This window comes from Acanthopagrus latus, chromosome 21 (genome assembly GCF_904848185.1).
Source record: "Acanthopagrus latus isolate v.2019 chromosome 21, fAcaLat1.1, whole genome shotgun sequence".
NCBI classification, from domain to species: domain Eukaryota; kingdom Metazoa; phylum Chordata; class Actinopteri; order Spariformes; family Sparidae; genus Acanthopagrus; species Acanthopagrus latus.
In genome coordinates, this window is record NC_051059.1 from 9911737 (window position 1) to 9932459 (window position 20723).

General features: G+C 41.3%; 1 protein-coding gene across 8 annotated transcripts in view; it reads right to left on the bottom strand.

The window, feature by feature from the left end:
* Nucleotides 1-20723, bottom strand: part of st3gal3b (ST3 beta-galactoside alpha-2,3-sialyltransferase 3b) — a 54862-nt gene that overhangs the window by 32553 nt on the left and 1586 nt on the right. Inside the window, exons 1-7 of one of the 8 annotated variants that reach the window (XM_037083665.1) lie at nt 17970-17986; nt 14428-14564; nt 11596-11743; nt 4720-4782; nt 4185-4226; nt 2311-2353; nt 367-459 (exon numbers count right to left, since the gene is read on the bottom strand). In XM_037083665.1, coding sequence (XP_036939560.1) covers nt 367-459; nt 2311-2353; nt 4185-4226; nt 4720-4782; nt 11596-11704 — 350 coding nt within the window. In that variant the 5' untranslated portion in view covers nt 11705-11743; nt 14428-14564; nt 17970-17986. The other 7 variants (XM_037083666.1, XM_037083669.1, XM_037083667.1 and 4 more) reach the window with 7 other exon arrangements.

Consider the following 20723-nt stretch of genomic DNA (forward strand, 5'->3'; position numbering starts at 1 on the left):
CAAAGGTTCTTTTGTATAACAGGGGGATCACAAGGACACAGACAGGGTTTTGTAGCGGGGGAAAAGATGATAGACACATGATTGAAAGTTGATTGGACAGGAATGAGGGGGCTTCTCTGTTTCCGACTCAAATCCCTCAAGGCCACGTCGGCTTGAGGGGTGACATCATGTGCCGTGGTATGCTCGAGTAACAGTTTTAGCTTTTCTCCTGGTGACACCCAATTAAAATGATTTGTTTGTGAAGCTCTCAGTTTTGTATGTGAAATTCTTGGAGCAAGTTTCAAAGGAGTCTGCCTGCATCTGGTGCTTTATCTCCACACTGTAATGTGAAAATCCATGTAAAACAAAAGGGCAATCGTTACGTACTTAGGATAGATGGTGGTCATCTTTGCTGCTGCGTATCCCGGCTTGCACACTCCTTCGCTGAGGTTGCCATACTTGTATGCCAACTCTGGTGGCCTGTACATGAAAAGAACAGAAAGGGTGGTTAATCAGGCACATCATGACAACAGATTATCAATTATACAGACACATTTCTAAGCTTCAAAAATGGAGCTTGTCAAACAATCTTTGAGAGACAGGGGGGAAAAAAAACGTTGCTTAGGAAGTTGGAGAACTCTGCACCAGCTCTATCACCTTGTGTGTGGCAACACAAAACAGAGGGGCCTTGTTCAAATAATCGCACTGGCAGTGCTAAAACTAGGAACCTCCCGATTACTAGCACGATCATTAATAACCTGATGTATGCAGTGAATCTAGTTCAAATAAACAGGGAGAAGGGAGAGACATCCGAGACTTAGCACTGCATGAAATCAGTGTTGGCAGGAGAAGAGGCTTGGCTGCAGCCTGCTTGTGCACAATTTGAATCAATTGATCAAACATATTTTGATATGCAGGAATTATGATGGAATGTAACCATGTACATTTAGTCATGTGCTGTATTTTTGCAGACAGATCACTTTTTAAACATTACACCTCTAAAGAGCTTGTAGAAAGGTGCAGAGCAAACGTGCTTTTTCCTTAAAAACATTATTACGATTGTGAATCAATGACTTGAAAATGTTTGTTGGGGTTAACTTCTTATTGGTTTGTAAGCCAAAAGCATAACGTTGCTACTTTTCAATGCACTAGAGTTATTTGATGACTTTAGTTACTAGGTTCTTTGCAGAGTGCATGCTACATCACAACCAAACCAGCACATTTTAATTTATTTAATCTGCAAAACAAAATAAAAGCAGAAGAAGAAGAAAAATGCTGATTATCGGATCCAACAATCCGCCAGGCCTACAGTAAATCAACAGTATACAGTGTATGCATTAGATTTCACACAGTACCTTTACTTTTACTAAGGAATTAATTTTGGGCACTTTTTACAACACTGGCACCAATGCTGTTCACTTGAAGCTTGGCCTTAATTGGCCTCAAGTTGGTTCTTAATTTGATGGGAATTAAATCTAGAGGGCACTGTTCAATCACTCAGACCACCAGCAGGAATAAATTGCCCAAATCACAAAACTAATATACCTCAAGATGAATTGCACTATTGTATGCATGTGCTCTAATAGAGTAATTAATGGTACTGTAGATATAATGTAAAGGAGCTGTATTAAATAAACTGAACCTGTGTGAGAACCACCTCTAAGTGCGTGCTGACACAGTGCTTACAGTGTGTGTGCAGAGTGTGGAAAGACGTGCCCTGCGAGAGTCCGGCTGCTGATGGCAGCATATGACTATTGCCTCCACTGGTAATGGGAGGGCCAGAGAGAGGGGCCTTATCGTGGCAGTTTAGTGCAAGAGTGTCAAACCAATTCAGGGAATTATACACATATCAGAAGACACGCTGACACAATGATGGCCGCATAATGACTCAACGTAACATGTTTTCGCCCTGACAAACCACAGCCGCTCTGAAATAAACGGGAACACACCAACTACCTCTCGGCTCACACAAATCTCTAAATGTATTACTGCGACGGCCGATTAAATCTGCACATTCGTCACCAGGTTTTGGTTAGGTCTCCAGTGAGATGCTGTGTTTATTTTAAAAAAAAAAATCAAGAGAGATTGATAGGCCGAAGGTTTACATTTTAATGCTTTGTGTTTCCCCCACTGATCAAGCTGAACCTGAATGAGTAAGTGTTCAGTGGAACAAGCTGTAAAACATATTTAAAGTAATGGAGTCAAAGTTTTACTGTGAATCCAGCTGTTCTAAATACAACAAGGTCAAAATATCACACAGTATATGATGGAGAACTGCCAACCATATTACATTAAATGGCAGAAAGGTTTACAAGAAGGAGGTGTACTCACAGTTTTGTGTCCAGCTGCAGCAGGAAGCCCTGCTTATCATACACTGGAGAGGAAAGACAAAAACAGAGACGGAAATTATTTTTACCACGCTGGCCAAAAAGCACCTCAATACAAAGCATTGGCGTCTTTGTCGTTGAAACTTTATATAGTTGGATCGTTAGCTGTGGTCATCCAATCTACATAATTTCAACAATCAGCTCATTAGCTGTGGCTGTGATCAACCTGTGCAATCTTCACAGGATAAACAATATGGCGGATGTAAAAGAAAAGAAGCATTAGAATTAAGGATTTTTGCCACAAACAAGCAAGGTTAAGGAGAAGCCAGCCAAAAACGATCTGTTGAGTTTAAAATAAAGTTAGAAAAGAAGTTAGAGATCACCTTTGGACAACCAAAGAGGCAGCCAATAGGTGCCCGGTGAAGCGCTGAAGCACAGAAAACTAGGATATGGAGCAATGAGAACTTCATTCTGAGTGGTGTGAAATTTTATAATGATGATTACAGGCAGGTGTCTATTAAACAATTTACATGTTACATTAATTTCTGTCTGTTAAATGCTGTAAAAGCTATCTTGCATGACAGAGCATTAGTTCAAAGTAGGAAGAGTGAGGTATTACTCCTGTGGTGGGGATCTTGTCTTCACAGAGAAGCTGGAGGAGAAAGATAAAGAAACAAAAGGACAATGGGAATGCGTGACGGCTGGTTAGGGAAGGATCCAAGCACTGCCCTGGAGGATGAGGACTTTGCCATAGCAGCCAAGATGAGCGCGCGTGTGTGTGTGTGTGTGTTTCTTTTGAGAAGCATAAAGCAGCCAGAGGGCCAAGTCGACAGCTCGGGAGAAATTAAAGCGGCAGGATCCTACCAGTAAGACAAATGTTGGTCTGTGGAACCTTATAGAATCATGTACCAAAACTCCTGCAGACTCACTCGCCAACCATTTGTTACTGAGCCAAGACAACAGAGGGCACTGTTGTATCATACAGCAGCTTCATGTGGAGGACCGTGGTTGAGCAGATGTTTCCTCCCCACTAGTATCCATGGGTACTAAATTCAGTATTTTTGTATTATGACAACTTGCATTCTTTCCTGTCAGAACCAGATTGGGTTGGCCAAGTTGGCTGATTTTTTGTAAGTGTTGCTAGCGTCCCAGCAATGTGGCTGCTGAAGTGTTGCAAAATTTTGGTTCAACAAAACTAAAATTTCAGTGATTATCAACTCACCCTCACACCAAAAGAGAGTCAGGTGGAAAGTTTTGTAAACAACAAAACATTTCTGAGACATGCAGCATCCTACTAAAATAACTGAAAAAATGGTTTGAAGACATTAAAAAAATAGAAAAAAATAAACAACGTAACTCAAATGTCCAGAAGATCTGAGATCAGAAAATAGTTTTGAAAAGCTCTTACTTCTACCTTTTTTTTTTAGGCAAAAATAATGGTCTGAAGCTAAAACTTTTTGCTTAGCAGCTACAGTGAAGAGTTCATCTTGAAAAAAGGGTTCTAGCAACATCTTTTCAAATCCTCTGGAGACCTGGATTATAACAGTCAAGCTGTATTGAGCCATTTTGTTTTGTATTTTGGGCTGTTTAACATTTTCTAACAGCCCAAATCTACCTCAGTTGTTAGGGAGTATGCTACACTGTTGCACACTACACACTATTCGGCTGTGTGCTCCAGAAATTGTTTGTGGGTTACAAAACTTCACCTGACTCTTTATATGCATGGGGATGAGTTAATATTGAATTGAATTTTGAATATTGAATTTTTGTCTTTTAGTGAACTGTTCCTTTAAAAAAGGCTCTATCATTTTCTTTAAAGATGGCAGAAGTACCACAAGAATGGGCAGGAGGTTTGATTGGTGGGGGCTGCAGATGTACCTGAGCCTACTATTCGTCCAACGGTGATGTCCGTTTCCAGCTCTGAAACACAAAATGGTCCGTTAGCACCGATTGAGGTCAGTCTGTCACGGCAGCATCGAGCTTGAATATAAAAGTCAACTGCAAATGTCAGACATTACAAAAGGAAGAAGAGGTTGGGGAGGAGGAGGAGGAGGTTAATAGCTTTAATCCCAGTAGGCTGAATTATAATTCTCAGTCTTAATTCAAACACAGTAAGTCCAATGAAGTGGAAAATTAAGAGCAGAAAGCCCCTATTGTGTCTTTGTGGTTATTATGGAAGTGGTACACTGAGAATTACCCGAAAAGACTGAATGAGTGAATGTGCACAAACATTTTGAGATTAAACCAACGAAAAAAGATGATAGGTAGTTGTAAGTGGTAAAATGGAAAGCTTTCATTGTTGAGTTAGCAGGGATTATTTGCCATGGAAAAAAAAAAAAATCAGGCCAGTTTTAAAATCATCCGATTCCCAACAGTCACCCAGTATAATTGGGCAGAGTCTCAGTGCCTCTACCTGGAATTCTTTTCACTTCAGCCACTTTAGTCAGCACTACAGTTGTCTCTTCTGCTTCACCCTCTGAAAACAAAAGGGGGTTAAGACACTGAATAAGATTCATGACTGTAGAGCTGTGGAAGCAACTATTAACCACAAAACTATTAACCAAGACCAAAGTACTCATAATATTCAAAAGTGTGTTTTCAACATCAGCTGAAGCAAAACACAGACCGAGGCTACGCAGAGAAACAGATGCACACATAAGGCAGACAGATAGAAGCAAAAACATCAAAAGGTTTTATACTCATCCTCCTGTGTCTAAGTAGTGCCGTTCATAGCAGAGCTACAAATCATAAAACTGACTACACACATCTGTCTCATTAAAGATTCCTACTGTTTCTTTAAAAAGATGGGTTGACAGCTGTGACAGGCCCACAGTAAATGGCCGACTTACCCTGAATTAAAGCTGACTTTATTGTGCTAAGATTTTAACAGCTGTCACATTTTACTATTTCACTTTCCCTCTCAGATGAATCGCTATGAATCACTAAGGTCATTAAACCAAGAAGAGTGTTAGCTTCAAATAACAAATATTTTAAAAAAATAGAGGATCAGGGAATAAGAGGCAAAACTATGGCAAAAGCGACAAAGTCCTATTCAAAACAGAACAACGAGTGTTCCATGTGACAAAAAGACAGCAAACCATTCTGCAAATGTGAATTGCTGTACAGAAATGTGTTCCTACATAACAGGCTGCAAACACAATGTAACCTGCCTATAAGGGGTTCTGGCAGATCCAGTTCCCCAATTCAAACCATTTCTGTTCTAGGTGAAACTGTAGAAGCGTACAAACACTCCAGCTGTGAGACAAGAAAAGGCAATTGCTGATGTTGAAAATCGGACTGGGGAATATTGAGAGCACTCTCCTGAGCAACTGCTGACCTTATTCTACTAACGAAGGACTGAAAATAGCAGGAAAGTGAATCCCACTTTGAAAGATCATGGATCTTTATGGTAAAAACTATTCTTCAGAATATATAATAAAAAAGTCACACACCGAGAATCACCATTGGCAGACAACATGATTTCTATCAAAACAACAACAGCATGATGTTTTATTTCACACAGTGATTTAGGAGTGACATCACCAGGGTTGACAGCTGTGCTTTCTTCGCTACTGCTGTCATGTTAGCGGCTTGGATGGTGGAACAGATTCATTTCTCACCCTGCAAGTGTTAATTTAAACACCATCGGGTGGTGTTCCTGTTACTATTAGCGAATGAAACCACTTTAAGTGACTGGGCTGTTGTGAGGCTTTGAATTCAAAAGAAATTGGCTGAAACTACTGGCCATGTCCACATTGTAGCAGAAAAATCTGAAAATTGCTATTTATATGTGAAAATAACTTTACAACTAATCTGGTTAAATCATGCTCTAAGAAAAAAATAAATTGGACTGGTTTAATTACATTTTCCTGATAACCGAGCAAACTCCATCTGCTTTGTGAAAGCTACCAAATATAGCTGGAAGTTTTGGAAAAGGTCCAGTCAGTGGACTTTGTTTAATATTATTGCAGCTCTTATCTGGAAGCATGATTACTCAACTTGATTTCAGTAGCTCAAATCTTTATACAGCAGCCTCCCAATCAATCGCTGATAGTGTTCATCAGTTATTGGAGGACTGAAACTGCCAAAATCTGATATAAGTAAACAAATGGCTGAGGTGCAGTTTAGCTCAGTGCGCAGGGCGGGCGTCCAAGGTACAGAGGCTCTGTCCTCGCTGCAGCAGCCCCGGGTTAGAGTCACGGCCTGGGGGCCTTTGCTGTGTGTCACTCCCCCTCTCTCTCTCTCAACCTGTTCACTGTCTGTCTTCAGCTGTTCTGTCAATAAAGGTAAAAAGGCCAAAAAATATATTTAAAAACAAACAAACGGCTTAGCATCTCAGATATCATGACATTAAATGCTCCAAATAGATATGTAAATAATTCATTTCAGTTCATTAAAAAATGTATAAATCATTTTTAAAAAATGGAAAATTATGGGGGGGAATTAATTGTTTTATCAACAGAAATAAATGTGGTGGCATATTAAAGCAGAAATAGCAATTTGTCAGATTTTATGAATTAATAAGATTGCTATTAATTCAAACAATTTTTGGTGCTTTTATATAATGTATTCACAGAGACATTTGTTTTTATTTATTCCTCTCTCCCTCTCTCCCTCTCTCTCTCTCTCATGTTGGTAGTTTCAATCCTCCATACAATTTAGCCAAATATACAGTTTATTTGCACCCACAAACATGTCTTTCTTTCTTTTTTAACAAAACACTAAAATAGTGATCTGATTGCTACCCATTAAAGCAGCCTATTAAACAAGGCCAGTAATAATTTCTGCTCTGCTGCACTGGGTAAGTCGATCCCCGTTTTGTAGTCGCAAAGTTATCTTACAACATGAACACAGATCAATGACTATAGCTGTATTGTGATTGGCTGTATTGACCCTTAATAGCAGCGACAGTAACAACAAGCTTGAGGCAATAGCAAATTTGCATCATTAACCACAAGAGTCCCCAATAATGTCTGTCAGTAAACGCCCTTGCATTACACGTCCAGCTGCATCATATAGGCAGAAAAAAAACAAGCTGTTATTTAGGTTTTATCCCAGCAGTTCAGCAGACTGTGTCAATATATTTTGCCATCGCAGCACAGGCTTTAATTATGGTCTCAGAGTCAAATGAGACAGAAACCCAGAGAGGGAAGCCAACAAGCACTTGTTCTGTCAGCCACAGCAATTGTTGACCAAGTGAACAGAGAGCACCACTGGAGCAGCAACAGTAAGTACAGGGAACTATATCAGGTGGAAAAAATGAGGACTCCATTGTTGAAAGAACAAAGGCACAGTGGACAAAATCCATCACAAAAGAAGGAATTGACAATAATAAAAAGAGGAACAGGCAACCAATGACTTCAGGATTAATACCCAAAATCCCCTCCATACGTGCATTAAGGCATACTTAAAAAAAATATCCAGTGCTTGTCACATATGGTTTTTACAAAAAAATAATAACCGTGCTAAGGTATAATGATTACTGCAATAAAATCCTTAGATTCCCACCTGCTCCTTCTCCATCATCGACACAAGACGTCTCCTACCTTACTGTTAATTTCAGTGTCAGTTCTCAGTGTCTGTGCACTGGTCTTAGCGTGACATATATTCTGAATACTGGACCAAAACTGGCTTCAAGACAAATAGTACTGTCACAAATCATGCTCGTAGGCCCGCCCTTTACAGTTTGATTTTAAATGAGCACATAGAAAACTAACTAAATCTACATGATTTTAAACAAAGAATCACAAACATTCAACTGTGGGAACAAGAAAAAAAAGCTTTTTGATTGGAGAGGGACTTTAACAATTCTGGGAAAACTTACATAAAACAGGGGCTAAAGAAGAACTACAGAAGAGTGAACAAACTCTCTGAATGTGCTGACCAGCTGGTGGATCTGCATGCTGCAGCTGACTAAACAGTTCCTGTCACAGCCCACAGTGACGAGCTCCACACACATCCACACTTTCTACAGGCAGTTTGCTTTTCAGGGAAGAAGAAGAATCATCATCTTTGGTTATTATTAACAATCATCCTATCACAGCAAAGTGATGCTTGTCCTCTCCACATAACCCATCCCTAAGAAGCCATGGGCAGCCATGACCCAGGGACTGCATAAGGAGTAACCCCACACAGAAAGGCCCTGGCCAGCACAGACTTGTTTATATTTCTCAGGGATTTTATGTCCCACTGTGTCTTAGATGGGTTTTCTGCTTAAAAAAGTCAGACATAAATAAACCTTCAGTAAACATCCACTAGAGCAGGGGTCTGCGACCTGAGGCTCAGGAGGCCCTCTGCAGTGGCTCCCTGTAGCTTTGTCATTTTACATGGAAATTATTATTATTTTTTTTTTAATATTGTCATCACTGTTTTATGGCCTTCAGTGATCCTTACATCCTTACAGTAAAAATGTGTTGCCTACACAAAGAACTGAAACTGTCAAGCTGCGATTAATTGAATGATTCTGAGTTAATATCATTGTGTTTTAAGCTCAAAGCCGAAGGTTGAATGCTGTATGCTGCTGAGGATAAAAAAGGAGGATTAACTCACACTGAAATGGACTAAAATAACATTTAAACTGTACTATGTTTTTTTTCTAATTTCATTTTATTTAATTTTACTGTTTTTAAAATCTAGGCTGTCGGTATGTGTTTTATTTATTATCAGATGAGGCTAATTTTTATTTTGTACATTTTCACATCCACGGGGAGGATTTAAATAGGTCGGCACATATAACTCTGTATTACTACTCCATTTCTATTTATTGTAGGCTAGTTCTTTTATTTCATAAATGTACCAAAACACTGCACCATTGCAATGGCAATGCGAGGTTCAGGTACCTTATACTATAAGCATGAGTATAAGTAGCCCACAAGTTGCCACATCATGTGAAAATATAAATGAATGCTCATTTAGGCCTATTAATAATTTTGATGGTGTTAATTTAGGTCTTTCTAAGTCTTTCTGCGTTACCGTCATTATAAGAAACAAGTATGTTTTGCGGCCCCTGACAGGTTTTTTTGGTGATGGAGGGAGGCAAAAATGGCTCGTTTAACCATAAAGCTTGCTGAACCCTGCACTAGGGCTATCAAACAATGAATGTCTGGTAGGACAAGTAAGATTTAATGTCTAGATCAATCGATCAAAACTTTAATACATGCCTATAAAAGTAAAAAAAAAAAAAAAAAAGGTATAGGATGACTACAGACATGTTCTTAATGACGTTTATGATGAACACAGCATTCATAAGCTTCCATCGAGCAGCGATTGAGTCTCTAACACTGTAAATCAAGAATGAGGGAGAGAGATAATCCAGATTTGATCCTCTCACTGAGAGAACATGGCTAAGCTGACCAGGTCGGAACAAGGGCAGGAAAGACCATCCACATGTTCATCTCTCCCCTCTAACCGGCTCTAAGCCAAACATCTGGCAGCAGAGAAATGCAGACAGCCAATATTTCTCACTGCTTTGTGCCCCTGAACACACAGCTTGAGAAATCGCTGTGATATGGATCAAACCAAAGATCATCTGTGCTTATCAGACACATTTGAAGCTTATTCACCTTACAGACTGTAACATTGCTGAATTCTTCCATCTGATTGAGAAGGATCTTCTGACTTCACATAGCTCTGTTATGATGGAGCTCAGTGTTCAAATATAACAGAATACTTTGCTTGCACCCACTGGGGTCTGGCACATAAGGCAAGCGAAATGTGAAATCCTATTCCTCCTCACAGTGGGAGCAATGCTAGAGCAGGGAAAAGAAAGTAATGGCACATGGGAAGAAGAGCATCCTCAGCGCTCTCAGTGGCTTCCGAAGTGGTCAAAAGTTATTTTGACGTATGTTTGACTCCACAGATCAAGGGCTTTGCAGAAATATTACTTTTGTCCTGCTTAGACAAAGATGCCCTTTTTCAAACATGACATCGCCATGTATAGCTTAGATTTAAGGCGGGAGACACATAGCTGAACAGAGCTTATGACAAAGAGTCAGCTGCTGATAAGTGGCCCTGAGGATAAATCATTAATCATCACTGACCAGAAGCACAATTCCTCTACCTGAGATAAGTGTTGCACATGACTGTATTTCTTGCATCACATAGGGAGCAGGTGGGTAAATAGTGGACGTTCCTCAGTCAGCCTAAGACTTAACTAAACTGGTTAAGAGAATCCTTGGCAAACCTTACATTACAGCCAATGTGAAGTTATAAAAAGACACAACACAAAGAACATTCTTCTACTAGATTTACACCTCAGACAGAATGCTGTCCCTCTAGCTAGACTCGTGATAATGCACTGACATTTGTGTTTTCTGTGCCAAATGCTGCTCCATGAGAATGTTTTCCTAGAAAACAGACTCTGTGGGGGGCAGAGGCATGTACTGTCGAGCTTGTTTGAGACAAATCTTTTAGCCCCCTCTGCTGGATTTTGACTGCTGCTTCGGGTCAGCCACATAGTATGACATAATTTTCCTCCTCAGTTTGCAGCTTGACCACATATTTTGCCCCATGACTTATGTCCTTATGAGACAAACTGGAATACTTGTATCCAAGTCTGTCATCATTACGTCACTACACAAAGAGTAAAAAATCCAGACGGACACTCTTAAAAGGATACCATAGTTAGTCACAACTATAAAATAGTCTTTCAGTGGAAAGCTAAAGAAGGCCCTCTCAGAATGTTATGGAGAGAATTGCGAAATTGCCGTCTTATTTTTGCAAGTTTGAGATTTCCTCACTTGGATGATGAAACTCACAGTATCACTTCCTCCCATCTAGAAAACTGTATGAGACAAAGTAAGAAAAGGCTTTCATCTACTTGGTTACCACATAGGTATTCTTGCTGTAGCCAAGGTAGATGGCTGTTGATTGATCTCCATCTGTGAGACAACCCACAAGGGCTGGTTTTAAGCAGCAGAGATGGGGCGACTAACACTGGATGTACAAGAAAATCTGATTAAACTCGCCCCACAACATCCGTTGCTCTGGTGAAGTGGATGAAAAACTAATTTAATATCAGGGAAAGACAGGATTTGAGGCGCCAACATACAGTTTGACATACAAACATAATGGTTCAGCACTGTAACAAAAAACATATTGAAAACAGATGGACAGTTGACTGGCATTCAACACAGAAAGGCAGACAGAAAACAGAGACAGGTGTCAAACAGATCTGTTCAATAATACTGTTCAAATACATGCAGCTCTCAAACCCACTCTGGGCTACGACAGATGGATAGTCAGGTGATGAATAAATGTCACAAACAGTCGGACTGGAGATGTCACTTACGAGGCTTCTGGCCCCACACGTGTAGATGTAGCTTCCCGGAGGAGTAGAAAATAAAGCCCAGGACCAGCATGGGGCACAGGACGAACAGCAGCTTGTGTGTGGGCTTCATGGTCTTCAGTCATTCACATGGCACCATCCAGGTCATCACCTGGAATGACAACGAGGAGACAGGGACACGGCATATTTACACCACCCGAAAGAGACATACATCTGTCAGCCGCAAGGAAACAAAACTGACAAACGGAGCAATAACAGAGCGTAACAGGAGAGAGGAACAACACACACACAAACATACACAGGGAGGGATTTGGGAAGGGGGGGGAAGGTGGAGTCAGAAATGTGGAAGGTTGGAGGAAAATAGACAATTAGGAAAGGTTTGTAAAGAGCAGAATATATTGAATGGAAGGCAGTTTTATTAAAGATCCTTTTTGGTCTGATTCCAAGGCTGAACTTGACATCTCCTCCCTTGGCTACATGTACCATCCTCTCTCCTTGAGGACTACACAATGATGTCTGGAGGACAGTCTTCCACAATAATAAAGACTAAAAGAAAAAAATATTTTCTACATTTTCAAGTATTTGTGGTAATTTAAGCAGATGGGACACTTAGTCATGGTGACAGCTACTCACTGCTTAGCATCAGTTGTTCAGCAGTTAAAAACACTAAAAAAAAAGCATGTTCATGGTAGTTTACAGGAAACCACACCCCTACTGCTGCAGAAAGCCTGGCAGCTATAAGATGAAGGGGGTTAGTGTCACCCAAAAATTGTTGTTACTTTCATCACCTGCCTCTATCAAGATCTAGATATGCACATCGAAACCAGCTACACTTAATGCAATGAACAAGTCTATGTGTTGCTTGACAACAGAACGAGAAAATCCATTGGTCATCTCTGTGTCTGTGCAGTCTGTTCCCTGTTTTGAACAAACTCAGCTAATTACACTGAGTCATGTGCAATCGTATAGACTGTAACCCTGCACCGTGCCATTGCTTTCAACACGTATTTTTCTTAATCTTGATATATAATAATCATAATATACAGTTTTCATTAAAAACAGAGCCTGCTTAAACACAACATGCTGTGCAGGAAATTTTCATATGTGACATGTTTCAAAAAATACGTATCAAATTTCATCTGATGAACCCCCGTTTCATCCTGAGAAGTGCTCGAGGCAAGTGTAAATGAGGGGTTTTAACGCAAAGGGAGCTGTCTGAGCAGAGTTGAGCTCAGATAAGACTGTAATACCTCTGCAAGAGCATTCATTTCAAAGAGCAGATCATAATCCACACAAGGCAACAGATGCTTTGCACCAGGTTAAAAATACCACTCGTTAACGCTAGCGAGATACATCTTATTGACTTGGCTTGTAAAACATAAAATAGACACTTATGGAGTACATTCAACTGCATTTACTGTTTAGTTCTGAGCATCAAAATGAGCGCAAGCATGCTGCTAGTCAAAACATGGTGCTAAAGGTGAGCAATGATGTTTGTGGGAAGATGTTTTAATCAGAGGAGAAAGACCTTCATCCATGATTTTTTTTTGTGCCTAAATAAACAAACTCTCATTGTTTTCATTACTGATTCAACACACTGATGTTTTTTATTTTTTTTAAAAAAAAAGGACAACACAATTTCATATTGTTTTACTATGTGGCAGACCCTGCCACCTATTCTAGTTCCCAACAGTGCTCTGGGGGACCTTATTTTCCTCTGAGAACAACTTGTTTATCCAGTAATTAAAAAGAAAACCATAATAATCAGAGTTTGAATTATCACCTCATTGATATTGTAGGTATTCAAATTCAAAGAATTTGCGTCTCTTCCCCAAAACTACATAGTGCACCTTTAATTTCCACCCACGGATGTTGCATTTCCTGCCACAGGCCGCTGTCCAGCACTATCAAACTACAGGAGCGTAATGACCAGACTGTATTGTTAACAGTGACAGAGCAGGCAAGTTCATCTAGCAGCTCATTACCCACGACCACCAGCACGAGCCCCCCCACTGTATGGTGTCGTACCCTAACCACATCACTGTGCAACCGGGTTCAGTAGCAGCCCCGACTTCCACCTCACACCACACACATTTCTTGATGCCCCGTCGCAAAAGCACTGTCTTTCAAGCCATGTCGAAGGGCTCCGTCTCTGCTTTCAGCCCCTAGAGTCGTGTAGCTTGCCCGGCCAGCAATGTGACTTCGTTGACGGTGAGCGGAGTTGAGCAGCTAGCGGAACAAACATAACGGAACTTTGTGGTCCCGCAACACAACACACAACACCAGCGTCCCCGCCGCACACAATGTGTACTCACTGGTTACCTGTAGTTGCGTGCTGCGTTTGAATACATCTGACGCTGTAAAGCAAAACGGCGAACACGAAGAATTGTTGCCACATATTTACACACGAAAAGAAGTCGAAGAGACGACAGACGCAGCGAAGCGGCTAGCCCGTTACCGTTAGCTTAGCCTGTCGCTATGCTAACTACGCTACGTTGGCAGAGTGGGAGATTTGCCTTGATCCCGTCGGCAGGCCTGCTCACCGCTGGCTGGGGGATTTTGTGGCCAGACGTGGGCTTCGATAGAGCAGCGAGCGCTATCAGTGGGCTAAACAGTCCGCACATGTGGAATAATAATTAAAAACATGACATATAAGAACACCGAGAGAACCAAAGCGTGACAGGAGAACAATGCCGAGGTAACGGTCAGGAGAACCTTGGATCGCCGGTTCGCCTACAGCAACCACCACCATCACCGTCGACCAAAACACGGCGCAGCGACGTCTTTCACCCCCCCACATCTCCCAAATTCATCCAAATAAACTGGACACATTACCTTTTCTTTTCCTCCGAGTCCTCGGGTCAGAAACAACGCCAGCCTCGGTTTACGCGGACGGATTTGGCCGATAAAACGACCGTTTTCTCCCTCCTCTCCACGCCATCGTGATAGAAATCCGTGAGAGTGGCCGGGCTCTGTAAACACAAGACGACCACTCTTGACTTGACTGCGTGTTTCCCCTACAGTCTCACCAGCAGCTCGACTTCGCATCGAGCCTGGCACAATGAGAAAGCAACCCCCTCCATCAACATCAGCAGAAGCCTTTTTTTTCTTTTTCTTTTTACGAGCGCACAGGAGGCACCTCTGGATTCTGAAGTCCCCTCCGCTTTTTAACGGAGCTTTGAAGAATGCACCTTTTCATCCGTGTGTTCACGTGGTGTCCCTGTCTGCGCGTCAGCTGTTAACATCGCATTGTCGCCGGGTTTGCTTTCGCACCTACAGCAACCACATCGACCCCCCCACACACACACACACTGCACCGTGACAGCCCATCAGCAATAATAGAGATTGCAATAATGTACAGAGCTCGTTGAACCCACTGCCCCATACTGTAATGGCATGCGCCTGCTCAGCACTAATTTGTGATTGACAGCGTGTCTGACATGTTTTATCCTGCAGCAGGTCTATATGTTCTTAGTGAAACAGCCCGTTTTAGATTTTTTTTTTAAAAGCCCAATTTTGAATGCTTTTGTTTGGTAGTGATGGAATGTAACTAAGTACATTTACTCAAGTACTGTGAGTAACATTCTTAAGTACTGTTTTATTTTCTTTCTACTTTATATGTCCGCCCAACTACATGTTGAAGGCTCATATTGCACTTTTACTCCACTACATTTGTTTGATAACTTTGCAGGTGGCTTGCTGCATTAGAGTCAAAGTAGTGCACCAAATATTTAAAGATGCAGTAAGTGAGAGTTCTAGTTAAAAGCACTAAAAACATGATAATAAGATAAAATAAAAACCACCAAAAATTATCAACAGGCTGTGAAGATCGGGTTTGAAGTCAGGATGTTAATGTATTATGTTACAGAGATATCGAGGCTGCTGAAAGGACGTTACCTTAAAATCTGGACACAGTGGCTTTAACTCCCAGCTATGAAATTACCCAGAGCTTTTGCGTTGTGATGCCCATAGAGCGGGTACACAAGACAGCTAACTTCTGGTTTAGCGTCCAACCAGCTCGAAAAAGTCATAATATAATGTAACTGTGCGGCTCAATCTAGACTTTCCCGATTTTATTTGACTGAAATGGTTTGACTTGTGATTAACTTGTTTTTGCAGGGGTTGTGTCACTCATTGGGCCGCAATGCATCATGTGACTTTTTAATTACACAGTGTGGCCACTATTAAAGTTGGCTTCCAAGCTTGGCACTCTTCCTGCAGACTTGATGCCAACCATTTAGCCCAAAGCTCCTGTGCTAGCGGTGTAAACACCAGCATTCTCCTCATGTGCCAAGCTCCCAGTCTGGACCAGTAGATCCGTCAGAATGGCTAACCAACTAACTCTAACTAGCCAAACTACAGTTAGTACAGTCAGCACCTAGCAGTTACCCAAATTACACGCCACTCCCATTTGTTTTTACTATGAATTGGAAGGAGGCCAATTCTTACATATTACACCTTTAATCAGCAATCTGATGAAATAACACTGATAATCAGAAAAATACTGAATATCCAATCTAATAAATGGCCAGGTCAATAATCGATCAACTCCCACTATGCAATACAACATAAATATAAGAGTAATTTCACATAACAATAATGTTAGGTTAAAATATAAAAAATAACATATTATCAACAGAATGTGAAGTAATAGCAGTTTTGATATTACAGTATCTATTGTTGTGTTGCAGAGATATCTACTGACATTAGCATGCTAACCAGCTATCCCATCACTCCCCTGGTGCTCCGAGCTCGAAAACGCTGTCTTCACTTTTACTCACGTATGACTTTGGGGTTCTCTAAACAACGCTGTTTCTGGAAATAGAACTTCTTTTTTTTTCTTGTTTAGACTCTGGTATCCTATGGTCAGTATTTATCTAAACTCATATCCAACAGACCATCAATAGACCACCATCCAGTCTTCCACCAGCTAGTGTCTTAGCCGACCCACAGGTTTTTTACTGCTTTCCAGGAAATGTTTAGCTCTAATTATCCCTTAGAGGACTACAAAATAATCATTACTTACGCAAGCGTAAGCCCTATTGCTCCATGATGATGATGATGATACTCCAACCCACAAGCCACAAGTACTCACCAGGCTGTTTTGTGTGCTGTATTTGTGTGTTGTATCCATGGTGGTGGTTTATACCGTCATCATGAAGTCAGAGAACCCAGGTGACCAACGCGAATCACTGCTGATTCAAAAATGACTGCAGTGTCAGTAATAAAATCCCCATAAAACTTTCAAAGGAATTTATGAAACAAAAGAGGAACTGGAAGAACAAAAGGTGTACATCATTTTACAGTTTGAATAAAGTTTCTGGCCAAGTATGAAATACTCCTCCATTCATTTAACTATAAAGGATGAAAAGTTAGATATTGACTAGTATGACTGTCCTAGATCATTTTGTATAAGTGCCACATTCCTAATGGAGCCATGGTCACTCAGGGCTCATCATCAATACAAGGAAACCACTTGTCAAGCCAGGGCATCCATACACACAGGCACAGCCAAAAACTCTCTCATGTGTGCAAGGTGAGACAAACCTCTCATGTTGCTTAGCCACAGTCAGGCTTGCACTGACACAATATTCTCAGTTCAGGTTTTCAGACACTTAATCTAATATTAACAAGGGTTAAAACATAAACACCTTCACTGTTGTTGTTGTTGTTGTTGTCGATCTCAAATTTTAAGATTCCTGTCTTATTGCCATCACCAACATCATTTTAAACACACAGTATGGTGATTTCGACCACTACAATCAAAACAATAACACAAGACGTAGTCCGGTGACATTGTGAAGTACTGGGGATCCTGGCAGTTGTTGTCCTTGTCGTCAAACAACGTGAGTTTTATTTTGTTAATGGTGAGTCTGAATTAAGTGTGTTTTACTATGAGGTAGGTCTCGTCTCACTGCTTTCATAGAGAGAATTGAATTTAGAGGGTTTATGGTTGTGGTTTTCTGTTCTGAAAATAGAAGCAAGGGTACAATATTTTGTTTTTGTTTATTTTGTTTATTTTGTTCATTTATAACGCTAACAGCTGCTGTATATCCACCACCTGAGACTACAGAGGCTAACAGGTTGTAGCCTCTGTCGCGTACAAAGGGACAATATGTCGGGGCTAGCTAGTCAGCATGCTAACTTCAGTGGACACAATACATAGATGTCTTTGCCATCAATTTGTTAGTTAATTTTTTAAGGCTTTAAACAACAAAAATGTATGGCTGATATAACTTACAAATTGCTGTCTTTGATACCTAAATGTTACATATTCTTTCTGGTGTCCCTCTCCAGGTAATCACTACGTGTAAAATACAAGTTGTCAGTTCATGCCTCTGTGCACACAGGCTCATTTACATGGGAAATATACTCACATCCAGTTGTTTTCAAGCAGTCCTCACTACCAGCTGTCAATCTCATTGTGAGGTGTAAGCCCTAAAACAAAGAGCAGCATCAAGAGATGGTGTGAGATGCTCCCATCAATGTGAACGGACTGTGTTTACGAAACTTCTAAGAATAGAAGTACTGGTATGAATAATTGAGTGACTTATCCTCTGCTAAGATGCTCAGTAAATATTGGCTCTGCAGACCTTGTGTCCGGCTGCTGCAGCAGATTGTTGTATGGCAGCAGATCCATAGTCCCGACCTTCACACCTGCTCGGGTTACTCTGTTAATTCAGTTTTCCTCTCTGATCTTGGGTCTTATTTGTGCCTTGACATTCTCGAGGCCTCGTATCCTGCATAAGCAGTTGTTGGGCTGAGTGCCAAGTTAGGAGATGGCGGGTGGGAGGTGGCGGTTGGTGGGGGCAGTTTTTTTTTTTTTTTGCCCTGCAAAGAGTGTGGCAGAGTAGCATAGCGATCTATTAATATTAAATCAAGCAGGAAATACAATCTGCTCACCCACTGCTCTCCATCTGGGGTCAGGAGATTAACGGGAGCCAGGACAATAAAATACATACACAAGCCTGTTGAAGTGTCCTGGGATCAAGGGCTATTTTCAAAGCTGGCGTGGGACTGGTGAGTTGGCAGTACTTCATGGCCTTCAGTACATGGATCATTCGTTTACATCACAACGACAAGAGGGTTAGCTAGATTGAAAGCCACAGAACAATGCAAGGAGCTGAATTTTTCCATTCTGTGGCCATGTCCGTTACTTGTTTGTCTACCAGTGAGGAGCTGGTTCCTGCAGGGGAAAACCCTGTTTGTTTTAAACATACACACAGATTGCAATGCTTTTGCCTCACTGTACATCCTGAGTTGAAGCCACATCCGAATCAATCTGATCCTTTGGGGTTTGAGGCAGGACTAAAATCATTGGACGAATCTGGTTTTCCTGCTTGTCCTCCGTCATGCCCCATTCCCTTAATGCTCCACTTATTTTCGCACTGGCAAGGGTATAAATAACAAACCGGTCTTGAGTGGCAGGTCTGTCCTGATCACGGAAATACGTGCTCCAGCGAAAAAGAAATTCCCCATCCAGTGTGGATTGTGGAATCAGTGCCACTAGTCCGTCACTGGAATTGACATTTCATATTCTTTAAATGAAACTGTCTGCCGCGCACAAGCTCCCACTCAAACCCACCCTAGGAACTTAAAGGTACAACAGATCAGTGGGTGTTGGAAACAGTGAGGAAATGCGAGGTCTTTCATGCATTAGTTTTAATCGTGGCTTTAGATACTGCACTTAAAAAAATGACTGCATGGCTCACCTGTAAGGGATAAAACCAGGAGGTAACAGCTGCGCAAGGCTCGGCGTAAGGACAGAAGCTCACCAGAGATCTTGAACCGCTTGATAAAATCTGTGTCAACTCTGTCCCGAGTAATGAATCCCTCTTGAAAGGAACTTAATCTGGTTCCTTGTCCTCCTCCACTGCAAGCTACAGGGCATCATATAACTTAACATGCAAAGAAATCCAGGTGAGCCATACCATTCACAGTGTCTAATGCCTTCACTCCTCCGAACATGAGTTGAGCCAGACTTTACTGTGGTGAAATAATCTGAATCATAGATGAACTATCTGCTCAGTGGTGTGGCTTTTGCTCAAGCGGGCAGGCGGCAGGAAATAAACAAGCGCAAAAGTGATCCCATACATGTTGCGGCAGACTAGCGTGACAACACTTTCACTTCCAATTTTTGTTCGTCATCTGCTGTTGTAGGCACCGTCTTGTCTTCGGTTACTTCTTCGAGTGAGGATATGACCCAGTAAAGCTATTTGTCATTCTTCCTCATTCAGAAGGCCCTTTGACAATGCAATAATTTAGCTCAAGGTCTCTTAGAGAAAAACATTAAGAACAGTTTTTTTTAATTTTGCTTTTCTTTAAAGGGCCAATATGCAAGATTTGTGCACCTGTCAAGTTCATACTCAAAACAGATACAGGGGCTATTTGTTTTGACTCTGAACTTGACAGGTGCCCAAATCCAGAGTAGCCGCTTCTGCTGCTGGCATTGGCTAGTATGCTCATTTAACCATGCAGCCAGCAATCAGATTAGGAGCTCAGGGACCAGGGGAGTGTTATACTCCTTTTCCACTGGTCAAAAATTCGACCCAGTCCAACTGACTGCGCAGTAGACCCAGATTTTTATCACCTCGCCTCGGCACGGCTTTGATCTGACCGTAAGACTCAGGTGAACATGTTATATTCTGCAGTGTAAAGTTATGACGTGTTATCAACATCCGGTGGTAGCACATAAATAAGAAAGAAATTGGGGACGCTGTCTGTTGAGGACAGTTCATCACTAGCCACAGTGCTATTTCTTCATTCTATTTAAAATTTAAGTTAACTTTTAAACCTTTTCAACCAAAGTTCTTACATGTTGCCCCTTCACTAGCCGTCTGACACTTGTTTGGCACAACTGCTCATTGTCCAGAAACTTGGACTGAATGTAGTTTCAAATTAAAGTAATTTAGACCCAGAAACTGCCATTTTGGAAGTGTAGCGTTACATAGATGTAGCACCATGGTGTTAGTAGGCTGAATAGCGCCAGTGGACAGGACCCAGCTAGTTATTTCCCAGCGCTTCCAGTCCAAGACCCTGCTCAGCGTTGCTTCCAGTATTCCCCAGTGGCCACTCACAGTATAGCAGCGAAAAATTCCCCAAAGGCATTTTTCCAATAGAGCACATTTCTC